General features: G+C 50.0%; 1 protein-coding gene across 2 annotated transcripts in view; it reads left to right on the plus strand.

Moving 5' to 3' along the window:
* VSTM2L (V-set and transmembrane domain containing 2 like) overlaps positions 1 to 13,633 on the plus strand; it is an 89,268-nt gene extending 75,635 nt beyond the window's left edge. The window contains exons 4-5 of one of the 2 annotated variants that reach the window (XM_083744754.1): positions 11,125 to 11,410; positions 12,316 to 13,633. In XM_083744754.1, coding sequence (XP_083600880.1) covers positions 11,125 to 11,410; positions 12,316 to 12,323 — 294 coding nt within the window. In that variant the 3' untranslated portion in view covers positions 12,324 to 13,633. Of the gene's footprint in view, positions 1 to 11,124 lie in introns of both variants that reach the window. The other variant, XM_083744753.1, reaches the window with a different exon arrangement.
* Positions 13,634 to 19,097: the final 5,464 nt, after the last annotated feature.

Consider the following 19,097-nt stretch of genomic DNA (forward strand, 5'->3'; position numbering starts at 1 on the left):
CAGAGAGCACTCAGGGCTGATTTCCTTCAGAATGGATAGGTTTGATCTTCTTGCAGTCCATGGGACTCTCCAGAGTCTCCTCCAGCACCAGAATTCAAAAGCATCAATTCTTCGGCGATCAGCCTTCTTGATGGTCCAGCTCTCACTTCCATACATCACTACTGGGAAAACCAGAGCTTTAATTATATTTGTTGGCAAGGTGATGTCTCTGCTTTCTAAGATGCTGTCTGGGTTTGTCATGGCTTTTCTCCCAAGAAGCAGGCGTCAGAGATCTTCTTAGTTTCTTATTATTCCTCAAAGGAGCCTCCATGGACAGATCCAGTCTACCTTAGAACAATAACAAGTGTGGGAGAAGGCTGTTGCTCTCATCTCCTGCTTGGGGGTTTCTCTTGGGGGGGGCATCTGGTTGGCCACTGTGAGAACAGGATGCTGGACTCGATGAGCCACTGGCCTGATCCAGCAGCCAGCTCTTCCTATGCTTTTAGGACAGCACAGGATGTGGGGCCCTGGGCCCCTTCCAACACACATTGAGGGGGCCAGGGTGTCTTCGGCCCCCTAGAGTTGGTGTGCTTGATTCTGGGAGTCACAACACTTTCCCAAACTCCTGGGCTCTTTTAAAAGTTAGAAGAGTCTGAGCGAGCAGCTGTGGAGAGACGTGTGCCCACATGTCTAAATGCCAAGCGTGTAATCATCAATGTTCCCCCTTCTTGGAGAAGACCTAAATTCAGATTCAGAAATGCCTTACTAGACCCAGGGGAGTGAGACACAGCACCTTCTTGGAGATAAGTAACCCATAAATTCTTGCCAAGGGTGAAATTAACTTTTGTGCCAATTGTGCTGGAAAAGACTCTGACGTCCCCCAAGACCCATTTCTGAGCACCATCCTGTTTAAGAGGGACTCGGGAACATAGATTTTTGTCGGTCTGAAGAGGACCGGAAGCTGTAAAAAGAGATGAAGGAGGTGCTTTGAGAGACACGAGGGGAATTTATTTAAACCAGTCTTTTAATGATGCCTCCATTTCAGAAAGACTTACGATCCGCCTGCCAGGCCCGTCTCCCGCTTAAAGGGGCTCAGAAGGCAAACAGCCATTAAAGTAATTTGGGAGACGTTGCAGGATTCCTGATGCATCCATGCAAATGCACATATTCCGGAGAAATGACAGGGAACCATGGCAAGCTGCCGCTGAAGAGAAACTTCATTCTCTGGCCCAGAAGCCCTTCCCCAAATCCCAGAAGTGTGTGCACTGGTTGTGCCTGCATGATGGACCTTGGAAGATGGCGGCACATGCTTGAAAGGAGTCGCTTCTTAGTGGTATTGCTTCTCAGGTTAAGAACGTGTTATGTACTGAGTTGAATAGGATCCGAAAGGCAGCTGTCTGATTGGTCCTAGAACAATAGGACCCAGAATGCAGCAGTCTGATTAGTCCACAGGAGCCAGCCAATCCAGCTCCAGGTGGAAGTGAATCTGCAACCTGATTGGCCTACAAGAAAATCCTGGAATTAGCCAATAATGTGGGGCCCATTGTGTAAATAATGTATATAAAGCAGACATTTCGGGGGGAACTTCCATTCCTCCTCACGTCTGTGAGCTGAATAAAGAGCATGAAATCCACTTTCGACTCCAAGTATATTTCAGAACGTAAGAACATAACAAATGCCTCCTGGATCAGGTCAGTGGCCCATCCAGCCCAACATTCTGTTTTCACAGTGACTGATCAGATTCCTGTGCAAAACCTGCAAGCAGGACCTGAGCACAAGAACCTTCATCCCTCCTGTGGTTTCCAGTAACACAGTGGTTCCCAACCTTTTTTTGGCCATGCCCCACCTAAGCATCTCTAAAATCCTGATGCCCATCCCCTGTGATTCTTATTATTCAATTCTTATTATTCAAAAATTGAACTCCTATTTACGTGTAAAGGTAAAGGTAAAGGGACCCCTGACAGTTAAGTCCAGTCATGGACGACTCTGGGGTTGTGGCGCTCATCTTGCTATACTGGCCGAGGGAGCCGGCGTACAGCTTCCCGGTCATGTGGCCAGCAGGACTAAGCCATTTCTGGCGAACCAGAGCAGCGCACGGAAATGTCGTTTACCTTCCCACTGGAGCGGTACCTATTTATCTACTTGCACTTTGAGGTGCTTTCAAACTGCTAGGTTGGCAGGAGCAGGGACTGAGCAGCTGGAGCTCACCCCGTCATTGCGGGGATTTGAACCGCCGACCTTCTGATCAGCAAGCCCTAGGCTCTGTGGTTTAACCCACAGCGCCACCCGCATCACTTTTACTTGGAGAAAGCCTAAAAGGCCATTAACTGTTAATAACTCATTCTCAGATTGCCCCCCCCCTTAAAAATCAAATAGGGAACCACGGCAGTAACGGGTCTTCAGAAGCAGTGCTAACTCTAACTATGGAAGCAGAGCAGAGCCATCATAGCCTGTACACATTGGTAGCCTTGTCCATGAATTTGTCCAATCCTTTTTTTCATATTGGTGGCCGTCCCTGCCTCCTGCAGCGGTGAGTTCCATAGTTTAACTATATGCTGCATGAATAGGGTTTCCATATTTCAAAAAGTAAAAACTAGGACACCCCAAAAGTTCCAGTTACAGATAGGTAGCCGTGTTGGTCTGCCATAGTCAAAACAAAAAAAATTCCTTCCAGTAGCACCTTAAAGACCAACTAAGTTAGTTCTTGGTATGAGCTTCCGTGTGCATGCACTTCTTCTGTGTATCTGAAGAAGTGTGCATGCACGCGAAAGCTCATACCAAGAACTAACTTAGTTGATCTTTAAGGTGCTACTGGACCCCAAAAGTTGTTGGGAATGCCCACAATTTTTCGATTAACTTACCTAAGATCCAGGACAAAGAGCCACCTTTCGGAAATTCCCCCTGGACATCAATTCCGGATGTATGGCAGCCCTGTGCGTGAAGAAAGGCTTTCTTCTATCTGTTCTGAATCTCCTAATGTTCGGCTTCAGTGGATCCCTGTGAGTTTGAGTGTTATGAGAGAGGAAGAAAAGGCTTTTCTCTACAAATACATCTTCTGTTTCCGTCACGGTTATGTCTGCTCCGTCTCCACGTCCCCAAGTTTCCTACTAATATCCTGTGACTTATCGTGCCTCAAATGTTCTCCGCTTTGGGGGGGGTGTTCTCCTGCTTCTGCTGCTCTGTAGCACAAGGCTCCCCCCCCCCCAGAAGGCAATACTGCAGGAACACTGGGAGCAACTAGCAAAGTGGAACCGGGTGCGGACGGCCCAGTAGAAATGCACCACAAATGAAGTCTGACTGCATCAATGACGGGTTGCAGACTACAAAAGGCAAGCCCTCGTTGGCCTGGGAGGCCCCTTAGATGTGCTGTGCCTAAACTGCGATAAGGAAAGGATTCCAGCCTTCGTGTCACATGTGGACGGGCGCTACACCCCAAAGAACACAGTCCCACACACACACAGTGCCATCAAGATAACAAGAATATTCCTTCCTGACCCCTGTGATGGAGCATAAAACACCGTTCCGCTTTTTCCTCCCAGCCTGAATAACTGCAAACATTATTAAGGGCCATAAAGTTACTCAGCCCTTTTATAATCCTCCGGCTTGGAGGAACCCCCTTTCTGAGCTGCGAGTCGTGCAAAGTTGCGTTTCCTTTTATGGGTTCCGAATTTGCCGGCTGTTAATTTCTCTAAGTGACTCCTTGTTCTCGTATGATGGAGTTAACACGGGGGCCTGATTCCTCTCCCCCGCCCACCCTTCGGTCTTTCAGCTAGCCGGAAGATGGGTGGGAATGGAAGGAGAAAACGGGGTGTAAGGGGTGCTTTGCCCCTTAGCTCACTGGGACACAGTGTGCAGAGGCTGCCCAAGAGGTTTTGCTCTGTGCCCCAAAGGAGACATTGCCTTGCAGGGCCCAAGCTGCAGCAGATGCAAGTATTTGAACTGGGGTCAAACCCCATCACATGCAGGAGGGCTTCGCATGCAGAAGGTCTCAGGTTCTGGAATGTCCCCCAGTTGAAACCCTGGGCAGCCACTGCCAGTCTGTGTAGGTAATACTGAGCAAGATGGAGCAGTCCTCTGACCCAGTAGAAAATGCTTGTCTACACTGGTCTGCAGTCCTACCCAAGTGCCAGCAAAGGCTATTGGGGTGGCTGTTGTTTAGTCGTTTAGTCGTGTCTGCCTCTTTGTGACCCCCTGGACCAGAGCACGCCAGGGACTCCTGTCTTCCACTGCCTCCCGCAATTTGATCAAAGTCATGCTGGTAGCTTCAAGAACACTGTCCCACCATCTCATCCTCTGTTGTTCTCCTTGTGCCCCCAATCTTTCCCAACATCAGGGTCTTTTCCAGGGAGTCTTCTCTTCTCATGAGATGGCCAAAGTATTGGAGCCTCAGCTTCAGGATCTGTCCTTCCAGTGAGCACTCAGGGTTGATTTCCTTCAGTATGGAGAGGTTTGATCTTCTTGCAGTCCATGGGACTCTCAAGAGTCTCCTCCAGCACCAGAATTCAAAAGCATCAATTCTTCGGCGATCAGCCTTCTTGATGGTCCAGCTCTCACTTCCATACATCATGACTGGGAAAACCATAGCTTTAACTAGACCTAACACATCAGACTTCTAGATGTGATGCTGTACTGCAGTTGGGGTTATTTGTGTGTATGTTCATACTAGGAGCTTCCACCCATGCTTGCTGTGCAAAGGAACTCTGCCTGCACATTTGTCAACCACCTGATCAACCCCCCCCCCACAGCTCATCTCAAACCCCTCCCCCTATATGAAGCCCCTCCCTTTTAAAAGAAAGGGAGATTCTTCAGGCAGCAGTTGCCTAAACTGCTTTAGTGGTGGCCAAACTTGGCCCTCCAGTTCTTTTGGGACTACAACTCCCATCACCCCTAGCTAACAGGACCAGTGGTCAGGGATGATGGGAATTGTAGTCCCAGAACAGATGGCTATGTGAAACACCTCCCTCACCCCCTGGTAGCACAGCTTGCCTTGGCTGCCTGCCATCCATGCTGCTTTCTTTCTCACCTGCCTGCCATTCCTTATGCTGGAGCCAGTGTGGCCCCCTGCTGGTGGTCTTGTGAAGTGCAGCGTGACAACAGCCTTAGATTCTTATGTATATAGCAATCTGAGCAGGCCACAGCACCACCCTGCTTTAACTGGGACTGCGGCATGCAGGAAGGGAGGGGTTAACCCTTCTCTGCATCATCCAAACCAAAATCAACCTCACAGCAGCTGTTAGCCCCAGAATGTAAGCTGCCACTGAGAGCTGCCATGCAGGGGCATGTATTTGATTTTCGTTTGGACTGCAGCAGGGGAGGAAAATGTTGACCCCATGTGCACATGTGCCAGATATTCATTCTTGCAGCCATGACATTTAATGTGATGCATTTAGCCCTGTGTCTAGTTTCGCATCTCTCTCCCTCCCTCTCCCTCTCCTTCTTTTGCATGTGCTGTTATCATCCCCTTACCAAAATGCCATAAAACTGTCTGCTCACAAAGGCAGGGGCAAGTAGACAAATGGCCTTAAACTTCTAGAGGTGATTATATAGCAGAGCAGCTCCTGGGACCTCGGGGATGGGCAATATATCTGATTTATAGAGCCAGCAATGGGCCTTGTCACTCCCTTCCTCCCGAGTCTAAGCAGGGAAGCAGCTGGGACCCGGCCTCTCCTCTCTCTTGCTCTCGCTCTCTCTCCCCTCTCCTCCTGGCCCTTCTGGTGCTGGGAGCAGAGGAGGGCTGCAGAGCAAAGGCAGGCCAAGAAGAGGCAGGCCTTGCCAGCTGAGGGGTTGTGCTTCCAGGGGCCACAGAGCCCCAACCCTCCATCATCTTGGGCGCCCTCCTCTCTGCACCTTCTCCTTGTCAGCACCCTTCTTGATCTGGGGTGCCTAGAACTGGACACAGGACTCCCGTTGGGGTCTGACCAAGGCAGAATAGAGCAGTACAGTTATTTCCTACACATCTGCGGATACAGCCTAGATTGCGTTAGCCTTTTTTTGCTGCTGAATGACAACTGTTGACTTGTGAGACTCGCTCACTTGGTTGTCAGGATTGCAGACATGCAGCCTGCTGTCAGAGCAGGCAGGCGGGTGGGTCCATAAAAGCAAGGTGGGTCCTAAAAATTCATGCTTAAAGTGTCAAAAAGCCAGGGCAGAGAAGAACTACCACCAGACTTTTAGAAGACATCTGAAGGCAGCCCTCTTTAGGGAAGCTTTTAATGTTTAACGGGCCACTGTATTTTAATACTTTGGAAGCTGTCCAGAGTGGCTGGGGAAGCCCAGCCAGATGGGCGGGGTATAAATAATAAATTAGTAGTAGTAGTAGTAGTAGTAGTAGTAGTAGTAGTAGTAGTAGTATTACTATTGTAGAGAAGGAGGTGGTCCTTCGGGTATTTGGGGCCTGAGTCATTTAGGGTTTTAATCACCAACCTGAGCACCTGGAATTGGGCCCAGAAATGAAATGGCAACTGGCGCAGTTGTTTTAAAATGGGGTTGTGTGAGATCTCAATGGAAGGCTAGCCGGTAATCAGGACCCTGAATTTTTGACCAGCTGAAGTTCCTGCGTCGTCTTCAAGGGCAGCCCCACGTAGAGCACATTGCAGCAATCCAGCTTGGAAGTCACCGCATTGTGATGATGCACGTGCTTCCCTCTCACCGATGCGGCACAGATGCTTGAGGCATTGAACCATCAAATGGTACCCTGAGAAGGGACCCGCAGGGCCATCTAGTCCAACCCCTTGCAAGGAAGGTTGTGCCAAGGTGTCCGAGGCCAGGTGCAGGATTAGAAGCAAAAGCCGTTCTCCTCTCCATCCCCTGTTGACCGCTCTGATTTCAAGAAAGGCCTTTTCCAAATAAACCTGCCCAGCACTCATATCAGTCCAGCCCATCTTTCCTTCTTTCCACATCCTTAGCCCATCAGAAACACGGTGGGTTTTTGTGTGACCCCGATCCCATTAGCTAGATGCTGTAAAATCTTGAGCTAACAAAGGTGATGGAGACAAGGGCAGTGGGGAGAGAGGGTGGGCAGCCTTTAGCATCCCGCGTGATTAAAGGGAGCAGAGCCAGCAGCCTCCGGGCGGGTAATAAAATCTGATTTATTGACCCAACCCAATAACAGCAACAGCAGCAGCAGCAGCAGCAGCAGCAGCTCGGGCTAGTGAGTAAGTCTTAAATTTCATTAGGTGATAAATACTGAGAGCGAATCAATTTGGTAGGAAAGCTAATTAGCTCCCGCGATTCCACATCGATCTCGGGGCGCCTCGCATTGGAGGGGGCTGGATCTCATCTTCTGGCGATGGAGGGGGCGAGGGGGGAAGGGCCCCGGGGTGGAGTCATGGGGTGGGGGCCCCAATACCATTTGGGAAGAGACTGCTGGAGAGCAGAGAGCAGAGAATGGCAGAGAGGGAAGTCATCTAGTCGAGTGCAAGCAGAAATCCTTGGGCTGGTTTGCTGAGTCCTGCCAAGGGCTTGCTTTAGCTGAATGTCTGTGATTAGGGTTTTTCTGGCTTATCATTTATAACCTCTGTGCCTCAGACTGCTCGAGGTGGATAAAAATCAATTAAAGCAGCATGGCTTTAAGCAAACAAGCAAATGGAAGAAACCTGAAAATTCACAAATTGCACCAAGGAGGGACTGGCTAAAATTATGAAGTGTGAGATAGAAAAACACAGGGAAAAATATTTTTCTTCAATAAAGAAAACCACGCCCTCCAGAGCCTTATAAACAGGATATCCTGTTTATAAGTATCGTTTAATTTGTTGTTGTTTTAAAAAGATTTTTATTAGGGTTTCAACAGATTTTATCATAACAAACAAAACAAAGCAACACAATAGCAGACACACAAAAAACCACAAAAAAATCAAACAAAAATATATAGGTTCAATTCTTAATTTCATGTACCTTACTTTCCCGACTTCCTCGCACCTCCCTTTTCTGTATTCCAATTTCCAAATTAGTTTCAGCAAACTCTTCCATTAATAAGTATCGTTTAATTTGAGGCGTGCTCCGTAATGGCAAACTTAGACCTTAGGAGGGCTGGCCATAATGCCGGTCACATCAAGGTGAGACAAATATGTAAGAGGGTGTCAGATGGAGGTATTGGCTGTTGGTTACGTGAGGCCTTAGTGTGTGGGAAGACTTCTTTGCAGCTCCATATAGCATGTTCGAAAAGGGACGCGGGTGGCGCTGTGATCTAAACCACAGAGTTTAGGACTTGCCGATCAGAAGGTCGGTGGTTCGAATCCCTGTGACGGGGTGAGCTCCTGTTGCTCGGTCCTTGCTCCTGCCAACCTAGCAGTTCGAAAGCACCTCAAAGTGCAAGTAGATAAATAGGTACCACTCCGGCGGGAAGGTAAACGGCGTTTCCGTGCGCTGCTCTGCTTCGCCAGAAGCGGCTTAGTCATGCTGGCCACATGACCCGGAAAAACTGTCTGCGGAAGTGGATAAACGCCAGCTCCCTCGGCCAGTAAAGAGAGATGAGCGCCACAACCCCAGAGTCGTTCACGACTGGACTTAACTGTCAGGGGTCCCTTTACCTTATATCATGTTCGAATCTTATGTAGGGTTTGGCTCCAAGGATTCTACGCATACATGGCTACTGGTTGAGTGTAGGGGAGAAAGAGAAAGTCCCATGCTCCCAGATCCCATGCGCTGAGTGTGTCTTTCCCAGCCAGCAAGGCTGACCGGCCTGCTGCAAAAAGAGGTTTTAAGCTTTGCGCCTTGTTTGCTGGGCAAGGCCTCCTCAGTGTGCAGGCTTTGGCTGGCCAGGGATGCTCACATGAGTTCTTGTGGCAACTTGGTTGCCCTGCCAGATTTTGTGCGAGCATCCCAGAGCCGGCACACTGAGCAGGACTTGCCTCCCGCCCCACGCACACACCAGCAATGCAGAGAGCTTAAAAGCTCTTTCCTTTGGCAAGTGCAAAATGAGCTTTGAAGCTCTACACCAGGAGTAGGCAAACTAAGATCCGGGGGCCGCCAAGCTCGTAAATCTGGCCCGTGGACCCTGCCACCCGCTCGGTCAGTCCCCACACGCTGCAGATGCTTCGCCACGTAGAGACTGACTTTCGTGACACTGGCACGGCTTCTGGGCAGGCAGCGTTGCTGGCACAGCTTTGGATTGGCTGCAGGAAGTTCCTGTGGCCAATCCAAAGTCCCGCCGCCCGCACACTGAGGTAAACCTAGCACAGCCATGGACGGAGAGGCTGGTGGGTGGGCAGCGGGTCTCGGCTGTGCCATGGGCATCATGACAGGCGCGTCGCAGGTCATCAGCCAGAGCTTGGTGTGCCTGCTGGCCCCGCGCCTGGCCTGGCTCGGCGGTGGAGGGTGAGCTGCGTGCCACCTGCCCGCCAACCTGGCCTCAGATGACGGGCTGCAGCACGTGGTGCATGCCACCTGGGAGGGAGGCTCTGCAGGGATGGGCCGCCAAGACGCGCTGCTGAGCGCATGCAGAGTGCTTTCCTCCTCCAGGTCCAGAAGCAGCTGCGGGATCGGCTTGCAGGGTATTTATATTTTTCAAAATATAACCCGGCCCTCCACAAGGTCTGAGGGACAGTGGACTGGCTCCCTGATGAAAAAGTTTGCTGACCCCTGGTCTACACCTCGCTTGAGTTTAAGTTGTCATTTCAACCAGCCGACCTTCAAGCACACATGGTTAAAACGGCGCAAGTTGTGATTGCACTATCTTGCCGCGGTGTGCTGTTTCCTTTAGAGGAAAGAAGTTGGGCGTCTGCTCTGCACACAGATGGTGCAGAATTTTCCATCCCGCTGGCTTCTCCTGTGAGGCTGGGAATATCTTCCGGCTGCAATCCCTGCCAGTCAGAGTAGACCATAGTGAGCTAGAAGGAGCAGTGATCTGACTCGTTGGTGTGAGGCAGCTGCCTGTGTTCATATGCGCACATGATGTTCAGTCTCCTGGTTTTATTTCAGCCCAAATCAGCTACAGAAACTACATTCTTGAGCAGAAGGGGCGCCAGCATCCACGATGGGGGCTGCTTCACCCTTTCGTTTCCTGCCATATTGCAGACCTGGTGCAACTGGCTGTATTTGCACAACTTGCTTTTATGCTGCAGCTGAGCTCTAAGCTTGGTGCTGATACTTCTCCCCTGTTCTTCCCATCCGCGTATAAAATATGGTTGTTAAACCTTTCTTTCTTCCCATTCTTCCAAATAAATTTTAAGAATAATCATTGCCATTTTGTTATTTGCTGGTTGGATGTTTTTATTGCCAAAGGCTGAAAAAGAAAAATTAGCCAGCAACTATACAATTTTTATTATAGAAATCCTGCCTAGGAAAGAAAAATGTAACTTTTCCCCTTTGTGGGGCAGTACATTGTCTAGAAACACATAAATAATTTCAAATATTTTCTATCTTGTTGTTTTTGTTCCCGCATATCTTACTGGCTCTCACCCACCAACTATATTCTATTCTATTCCTCAATTAGCAGTTACATTGATTTCACATTTTTCAGTTTTTCCCTTCCAGCTAAGGGACCAGATTCAGTTATTACTAATTCCATTTCTTTAAAGGATTGCCCTGGTTTAGTTAGCATCACAGTGACACTGGCCACACATATTTATTTACTTTTCGATTTTTACCCCAGTTATACACTATTTCCTCTTATTTTACTTGCTTAGGCATCTAAAGCTAAGAGAAATATTAAACAGACATCTTTTCCTTTTGCCTTTTGCCAGATTAACCTTTTTTGATAAATTCCCATTAGTGTGAATTCTTTCTTTTGAATCTGAATAAATGGCTTAAATCCATTGTCTGTTGCAAATCTGAAATCAAAAGCTTTAAGAATATCCAAAAAGGAAATGCCATTCTTTATTGTCAAAAGCCTTTTCTGCATATAGAAACATCAGCAAGGTCTCCTCTTGATTTTGGAGCCAATTAAAGTCTGTGTTGTATGCAATATTAGTGCAACTCATAGTAGACCCATTGGAATTAATGAAGTGAGGTTTATTAATTTCATTGGGTCTACTCTGAGCCGATGTCTACTCTTTTGCAGGTATTGTCACTGCTGTGGATAAAAATGGTTGCTGGGTAGGGATGAGTCTGGGAATAGTTTGGTGTTGGGACCTGAATATCTGCAGTGGCTTCACTCTTGTGCTCTCTCTCCCTTGCCCTGCCCAACCCCTGCAACCTCCCCTCCAGGTCGTGAAAGTGGTCGGCAGTAACATCTCCCACAAGCTGCGGCTCTCTCGGGTCAAACCGACAGACGAAGGCACCTACGAGTGTCGCGTCATCGACTTCAGCGACAGCAAAGCCCGCCACCACAAAGTGAAGGCCTACCTGCGGGTGGAACCAGAAGAGACCAACGAGCCCCATCGCCACAGCTCCCCCACTGGGCACCTGCAAGACACCCAGCTGCTGGGCTTGCAGCTCTCTGACCACAGCAAACTGAGCGGCTCCCACCCACACCACCAGCACCACAAGCCAGGCAAGGAGCTCAAGAAACGCTCCGTGGACGATGCGTCCTGTGCCCTCTAGACTGGGTTGCGTCGCGAGTTGTGGTACTGAATGGCCTAAATGGGGTTTCTCCCTCCTCCTCCATCCCCCACTCTTACACACACACACACACACACACACACACACACTTGCCCCATCCCACTGGGTGGTGGGAACATGACATCCCAGTGGCCAGCCCGTATCTGGGCCAGGTTGCTGAGGAACCGATGTAAAACGAATGCCACAAACTAGAGTCACCCCCTCCGCATGAACCTCATTGTCAGCATCCCTTCCACTTGGTCATATAGATATGTATTTTTAACATTCCTTTCTAACTATGAATTTCTCCCCTTGAATGGACAATGGGCTGCTTCCAGGACTCCGGAGACGACACGGAGCCGCTCCAGGGTGGATTTAAACAGAGGGAGCCCAGTTGGCCGGGTTACACTGTCCTGCTGACTGCCTATGTCCACATGGGTAGGAGAGGGCATCTTCCCCAAGGAACACAGCTGTGGATGCCCCCTGGCACCTTTACGGGCGTCCAAGCAGGACTGTCTTCTCTGATTGTCTTTTTGGAAGTATTTAGGGTTTCCGAACGTGGGCCTGAGGCCACCTGCCTTGCTGTGAGGAGGTTTAATTCAAAGCTGGACCTTCCCCCAGCTCTGGGGACACTTTAAGCCACACCTGGGGCTGACCGTCCTCACCTTTGCATTGCTAGCTTCTTATGCCATTTGTGAACCCCCCGGAGATGCTCCACCTTGCTTTGTAAAATGAGACACCCGAGGGATGCCGTTTAGACCAGCCGTTTTAATTCACTAGTATCAAACTGTGTAACTATGAAGTTGATGACTGTATATTGTAAATATAACCGACTGTTTCTCCCTCCTGCATTCCCAGGACACTGACCCAGCCCCCATGAGTTTTCCAAGTGGCACCTCTTTGTAACTGTGTGGAGAACCAGCAGGATGCATTCTTGGGGGTGCTGGCCACTGGAAATCCCATCTCAAAAAACATGGGAGGCCACCGTTATAAAACTGGTTGTCTCTTACGACGCCCAATTTGCACAGTGATTTCATGCATTGCTGTGTTCTTTTTTAAACACTCCACTCCAATCTATGTCCCAGATACTATTCCAGAGTGATGCTGCAATCTGGTACTAGAGCACAATAATATGGTGACAATTTGCCAGCTGGAAAAGTTGATGTGGAGCTCAGGTCCAAGAGCTGTCAATCACCGGCTATTGAGCACACAAATGGTGGGTGTCGGATTAAATTCTCAGCACTACTTCTTATGATTTTTTTTTTTAATTTGGGAGAAGTTTGGCATCAGGTTGGGATCCTCTTTTTTATGTACTATCTGGAGCAGTGGCACGGACACAACTGTAGTGAGGCCTCTGTATCTCAGTCACTGGAAGTGAGAACAAGAAATCTCTTAAGAAGCAGACCTTAGTTGGATGTGGAGGCCACGCCGGAGAACCAGTAGAGTCAAATTTGACGGCAACCTGGGAATATAGACCCACCTGGGTGGGTACTTTTTGGGGGGGAGGGGGAATGAGACCCCACCCCTGTGGGAGTGGACGCCCACAGGTGGCTGCCACCCTAACCTTGGCAAAACTCATGGGCGCACAGAATTGTAGAATTGGCAGGGACCCAAAAGAGCATCTAGTCCAGTGCCCTCCAAAATCAGTCCTTAGAGCGGGGTCTGGGGATGCCAAGGCTCCCGACTGAAACAATTCTGGTCCCCAAAAACTAGAGCATAAAATGCAGATTGCACAAGAAATACCAATTTTCCGGGTTTCAAAACCAGACACCCAAACCACCTGGTTCCACAAGCCCCTTTCGCCCCCTCCCCAATCCTATTCCTCTTGTATATATTTCTATTTGCTATGTCTCGGGGGAGGTTGTTTGCAGAAGCAGGCAAGACTGGTGCAGGGAAAGGCAGCCAGCCAGGGGAGGTCAATGTGTGTCTCAACGAGAATACCGTTTCCTGCTGCTGCTGCTGCTGCTGCTGCTGCCGCCTCTGGGCAGAGGGTCAGCCTAGCTGTCTACGAGAGACGACCTCTTCCTTACAGCTCTGTGACTCCAGGCCCAGGGTAGGAGCCCCTTATGCTGCACTAAGAGGGGAGGCAAGCAGCTTTCCCACAATGCCCTGCCCTTACCTGCACCACACAAACCAGTCTGTAACCAGCTGAAGCGAATAAAGTTCTTTAAATGGGCTTGCCATCTCCGAGTCTTCATTTGTATCAAAACACGCCTGGGGCACACTCTGAAGTGTCATGGAAAAGAAGTGAAAGCAGTGACCGGGAGCCTGGGAGCCCATCAGGCATGACTGGGTGGGTCTGTGGTTTGGGGAAGGAGGCAAACATATTGTCGTGTGCTTGCTAATCTCCAAGTGGTGAGGGTTCACCAGGAAACACAAGCCTACCTCTGACACCAGTGTTGCCTGCACAGCAATTGCTGAGGGCCAGGAGACCCCAGGGGTGTGGGAATGCAGCTCAGTGGAGACTGCGGCATCTTTAGGATTTATAGTTTTATACACACACACAACCTGAGCACGGAATGGAGGGAGTTGTACAATTGACACCCCAAACGATCTTGCTTCTCCATTACAGCTTTGGGTTAAGCACAGAGTAAGGCAAGCCTCTGTGCCTCTGTCGATCATCAACAGAGCCCTGAACCGGAAGGTGTTTTGGCATGCTGCTGCTGCTGCTGATCGCCAGAGTGAGCATCTTTTGGTCTGGTGCTCACGCCAGAGAGCCAAACCAAAAACAGAAGCCAGGATTGGCTGCTGCTGTGATCTGGGACGTCCCGCTTAAAACAGGACAGTTGGTGGGTCTGCACTGTGGGTAACTTAAAAGGAGGATTAGAGCAATTCATGGAGGAGAGGGCTATCACCGGCGACTGGCCATGATGACTATGCGCTGCCTCCTCAGCTGGACGTAGCCATGCTTCTGAATTACTTTCGGCTGCAGGAGCTGCCAGGAGGAGGCGTAAAAGGCGCCACCCAACCATCTTAGGGAATCCCCTCTGGATTTGTGTTGGGTTTCAAAAGATAAAGGTAAAGGGACCCTTGACCATTAGGTCCAGTTGTGGCCAACTCTGGAGTTGCAGCGCTCATCTCGCTTTACTGGCCGAGGGAGCCAGCGTACAGCTTCCGGGTCATGTGGCCAGCATGACTAAGCTGCTACTGGCAAACCAGAGCAGCGCATGGAAACGCCATTTACCTTCCCGCCGGAGTGGTACCTATTTATCTACTTGCACTTTGACGTGCTTTCGAACTGCTAGGTTGGCAGGAGCAGGGACTGAGCAACTGGAGCTCACCCCGTCGCGGGGATTCAAACCACCAACCTTCCAGTCGACAAGCCCTAGGCTCTGTGGTTTAACCCACAGCGCCACCAAGGTGTCCTATAAAAGGTAAAGGGACCCCTGACCGTTAGGTCCAGTCACGGACGCCTCTGGGGTTGCGGTGCTCATCTCGCTTTGCTGGCCGAGGGAGCCGGCATACAGCTTCCGGGTCATGTGGCCAGCAGGACTAAGCCGCTTCTGGCGAACCGGAGCCAGAACCTTAGCTTTTTCTTCTCCCAGAGTTGTCCCACAAGGCTGAGGGTACGGACTTTCCCTCAGGTTTTACTCCCAAAGTCTTTCCCACAAGTATCACCACAAAGGCAGGGGAAGTTTAGGATCAGAGTATTCCTTCTCCTGGATGAGCTACCTTCCCAGGTGTCCCTCACTTCCCTCTGTAGCACAGGCAGAACCCACCTTCCTGGCGGTTGGGCCCACTATTCGCCTCGCCTGTCCTCTGGAGCCTGTCTTCGCATGCAGGGGAAGTTCTTAACTCCCAGATAGTTTGAGACCCATTGGATCCCCTCAGCCAGTCAACGCCATTCCTTGGGTGTGTTTGCTGTCGCATGCTGACAGCTTCTAGGAGCCACAGGTGATATCTGAGTGCAGGATGGTTTGCTGGTTCCGGGGGGGTCCGTGTCCGGTCCGAGACTGAAGTGGGGTCCAAGGCAGGGAGTCAGGCGTAGTCAGGAACTCTGGCAGAAAGCAGGACAGGGTGCCGGCAGGAACAGGCAACCAACGATGTTGCTCCCGCAACCTGGGCCTGGGGCTGGTCGGCTTTTATCTGCCCCGAGGCATAGGGTGGCCCCAATCCTCTGGTGACTCACCTCTCTTGGCCTGGAGGTGAGCACTCCTCCTGCGGGAACTTAGTTCCATCCACCTCTCTGCCCTGAGCCTCTGCAGCTCAGGAGAGGCTGGAGGGTTACCGGACCCAGAAGCAGCCTCAGCTTCCCTTGACGGGGCTGAGAGTGGAGCACCTGCAGGCAATGGGTTCTCCATCACCTCAGGAGCCAGAGCAGACTCAGCTGGTGCCTGCACCTGAGGATCCAGCACAGGTGAGGACCCTTCAGGCTCAAGCCCCAGCCCTGGCTCAGCTGGTTCTGGAGGCGGGGACTCCTGTGCAGGCTGGGATCCCTCAGGTTCAGCCTCTGAATCCGATTCCCAAGCCATCACAGATGGGGACCAAAGGTGGACAAAGGACCCCAGAAGGAGCACAACGTGTCCCCACACCTCATACGCTCCAATTTAAATTAATTCATTAATAATAACAATAATAAAAATACAGATAGGTAGCCGTGTTGGTCTGCCATAGTCAAAACAAAAAAAATTCCTTCCAGTAGCCCCTTAAAGACCAACTAAGTCAGTTCTTGGTATGAGCTTTCGTGTGCATGCACACTTCTTCAGCTACACTGAAACAGAAGTTTCCAGACCCTTCTATATAGTGAGAAGGTGGGGAGGGGTATTACTCAGAAGGGTGGTGGGAATGGGTGATTGGCAGATAGCTGTGATGAGCCTGTTGATGACTCTTAACGACTGCAATAGGTCTTACAGGAAAAAGCAAGGGGTGAAAAGGTGAAAAATGGCTTTGTCATGTATAATGAGATAAGAATCCAAGGTCTTTGTTCAGACCAGGTTTCTCCATGGTTTTAAGTTTGGTGATAAGTTGCAATTCAGCAGCTTCTCTTTCCAGTCTATTTCTGAAATTCCTTTGTAGTAAAACAGCTACTTTGAGATCTTGTATAGAATGTCCTGGGAGATTGAAGTGTTCTCCTACTGGTTTCTCCGATTTATGTCCATTTATTCTTTGGCGTAAGGTCTGGCCTGTTTGTCCAATATAGAGAGTTCTCTTTCTCAAGCTCTGGGAGGAAGACCTTTCATTGCCTACAGACAGCCACCCAGTCTTAAACAACTCCTAACCCACAATAATACTACAACCAGACCTAACACGGACACTGGCACCAGAGCCTGCAATAAACCCAGATGCCAACTTTGCTGCCACATACACCCGGGCAACACCATTACTGGCCCCAACAACATCACACATACCATCTCGGGACTATTTAATTGCTCATCGTCTAACATTGTGTATGCCATCAAATGCCAACAGTGTCCTTCAGCTCTCTATATTGGACAAACAGGCCAGACCTTACGCCAAAGAATAAATGGACATAAATCGGACATCAGGAATCACAAGACAGAGAAACCAGTAGGAGAACACTTCAATCTCCCAGGACATTCTATACAAGATCTCAAAGTAGCTGTTTTACTACAAAGGAATTTCAGAAATAGACTGGAAAGAGAAGCTGCTGAATTGCAACTTATCACCAAACTTAAAACCATGGAGAAACCTGGTCTGAACAAAGACCTTGGATTCTTATCTCATTATACATGACAAAGCCATTTTTCACCTTTTCACCCCTTGCTTTTTCCTGTAAGACCTATTGCAGTCGTTAAGAGTCGTCAACAGGCTCATCACAGCTATCTGCCAATCACCCATTCCCACCACCCTGCTGAGCAATACCCCTCCCCACCTTCTCACTATATAGAAGGGTCTGGAAACTTCTGTTTCAGTGTATCTGAAGAAGGGTGCATGCACACGAAAGCTCATACCAAGAACTGTCTTAGTTGGTCTTTAAGGTGCTACTGGAAGGAAATTTTTTTGTTTTGAATAATAAAAATAATATAAGATGATGATGGAGGCTTTGTCTCCAGACCATTTTTCATTTCCCCAGATGTCCCAAAGAGAGGCAGAGGCTCAGACCTCGTGGACCAGGACCATCTCTGTTCCTTCTCCTCTGTCCCACAATCACCCCGTTACGCAGAGAGAGAAGGGGGGGTGTGAACTTGTGCACAGCTCCATAAGTAGCCCTGACGGTCTTGTCAGGAAAGAAATACACAGCCTCTCTGCAACCGTCCCCAGGCTTCGCTTGTCTATCTTCCTCGGACGGAGATTTCTCGCTTTGTCTGCCCTTCTTATGCCTCCTGTCAAGCAAACTTACGTCTCACCCAGCAAGAGGCGGAAGATTGGAAAGTGGGGGCCGGCTGAGGTTCGCCCAAGGCTGACGAGAGCCCACCCCTCCAAATGAAGAGGGATAAATAAGCAATTCCATGATGCATTCCAGACACAGGAGCCTGGCCAATGAGGAGGTTGAAATAAAAGCAGAGCCTCGGGCTAGCAAGGGACTTTGCAAAGCCCCCTCCCACTTCACCACATCTCTGGGCTGGGGGAGCGCTTGATTTCTGCCTGCCCTTGTGCAGCAGCCCTGGCTGGACCAAGGAGGGGGCAACTGGATGGAGAAAAGCCTGCGCATGCAGAAGCATTGCACACCGCTGGCACATGGCGCGGACAATGCACAGCACTCTTGGCTGACCTCTCTCACCCACACACCGCATTTCTGAACATGGGGTTGCTCCCGCTTCTGTTCGGTAGAGCATGGGGATCTTGGTCTCTCTCTCTTTTCAAAACCTTTATTAAACAATCAACATTAACTTACACAACAGTACACAATAATACAATATATACAAACTACATACACATATTATACAAAAAAAGAAAAGAATGAAACATGGAATACCGTATTTTTCGCCCTATAGGATGCACTTTTCCCCCTCCAAAATTGAAGGGGACATGTGTGTGCGTCCTATGGGGTGAATGCAGGCTTTCGCTGAAGCCTGGAGAGTGAGGGGGGTCATTGCGCACCGACCCCTCTCGCTCTCCAGGCTTCAGGAAGACATCCGCAGCCTAGGCAGCCCTGCGGGAGTTCCCGCGGGCTCACAAGGCTTGCGGGCAGCAGCCTGCAGCCCCAGCGAGTGTCCGCAAGCCTTGTGCACCCGGCGGGAGGTCCCGCCGAGCGCACAAGGCTTGGTGTGGCAGCCTGTTGCCCGAAGCACAGGGAGCCCTCCGGAGGGCTCCCCGTGCTTCGGGCGAGTGTCTGCAAGCCTTGCGTGCCCGGCGGGAGGTCCCTCCGGGCGTGCGAGGCTTGGGGCGGCAGCTGTTTGACAGTGGAAAGGACTCCCTTCCTTGGAGGTTCTTAAGCAGAGGTTGGAAGGCCACCTGTCAGGGATTATTTAGCTGAGATTCCCGCATTGCAGGGGGTGGACTAGATGATTCGTGGGGTCCCTTTCAACTCTGCAGTTCTAGGTTTCCATTATTCTTTTCCAGCTGCCAAGAGATACTCTCTGAAGGGAGTTCAGCAGCACACAGTTGACAGCACTGAGGAAGCGGCCACACAAACTGAACCAGACAAAATCTTCAGAAAATTCATTGCTGGGGGCAGACAGAATTGGAAATGTATTTTTGTGGGTCTCTGGGGAAATAACCCAAACAGTGCTCACTAA

Source organism: Podarcis gaigeae (assembly GCF_964106915.1).
Source record: "Podarcis gaigeae genome assembly, chromosome: 6".
NCBI lineage: Eukaryota > Metazoa > Chordata > Lepidosauria > Squamata > Lacertidae > Podarcis > Podarcis gaigeae.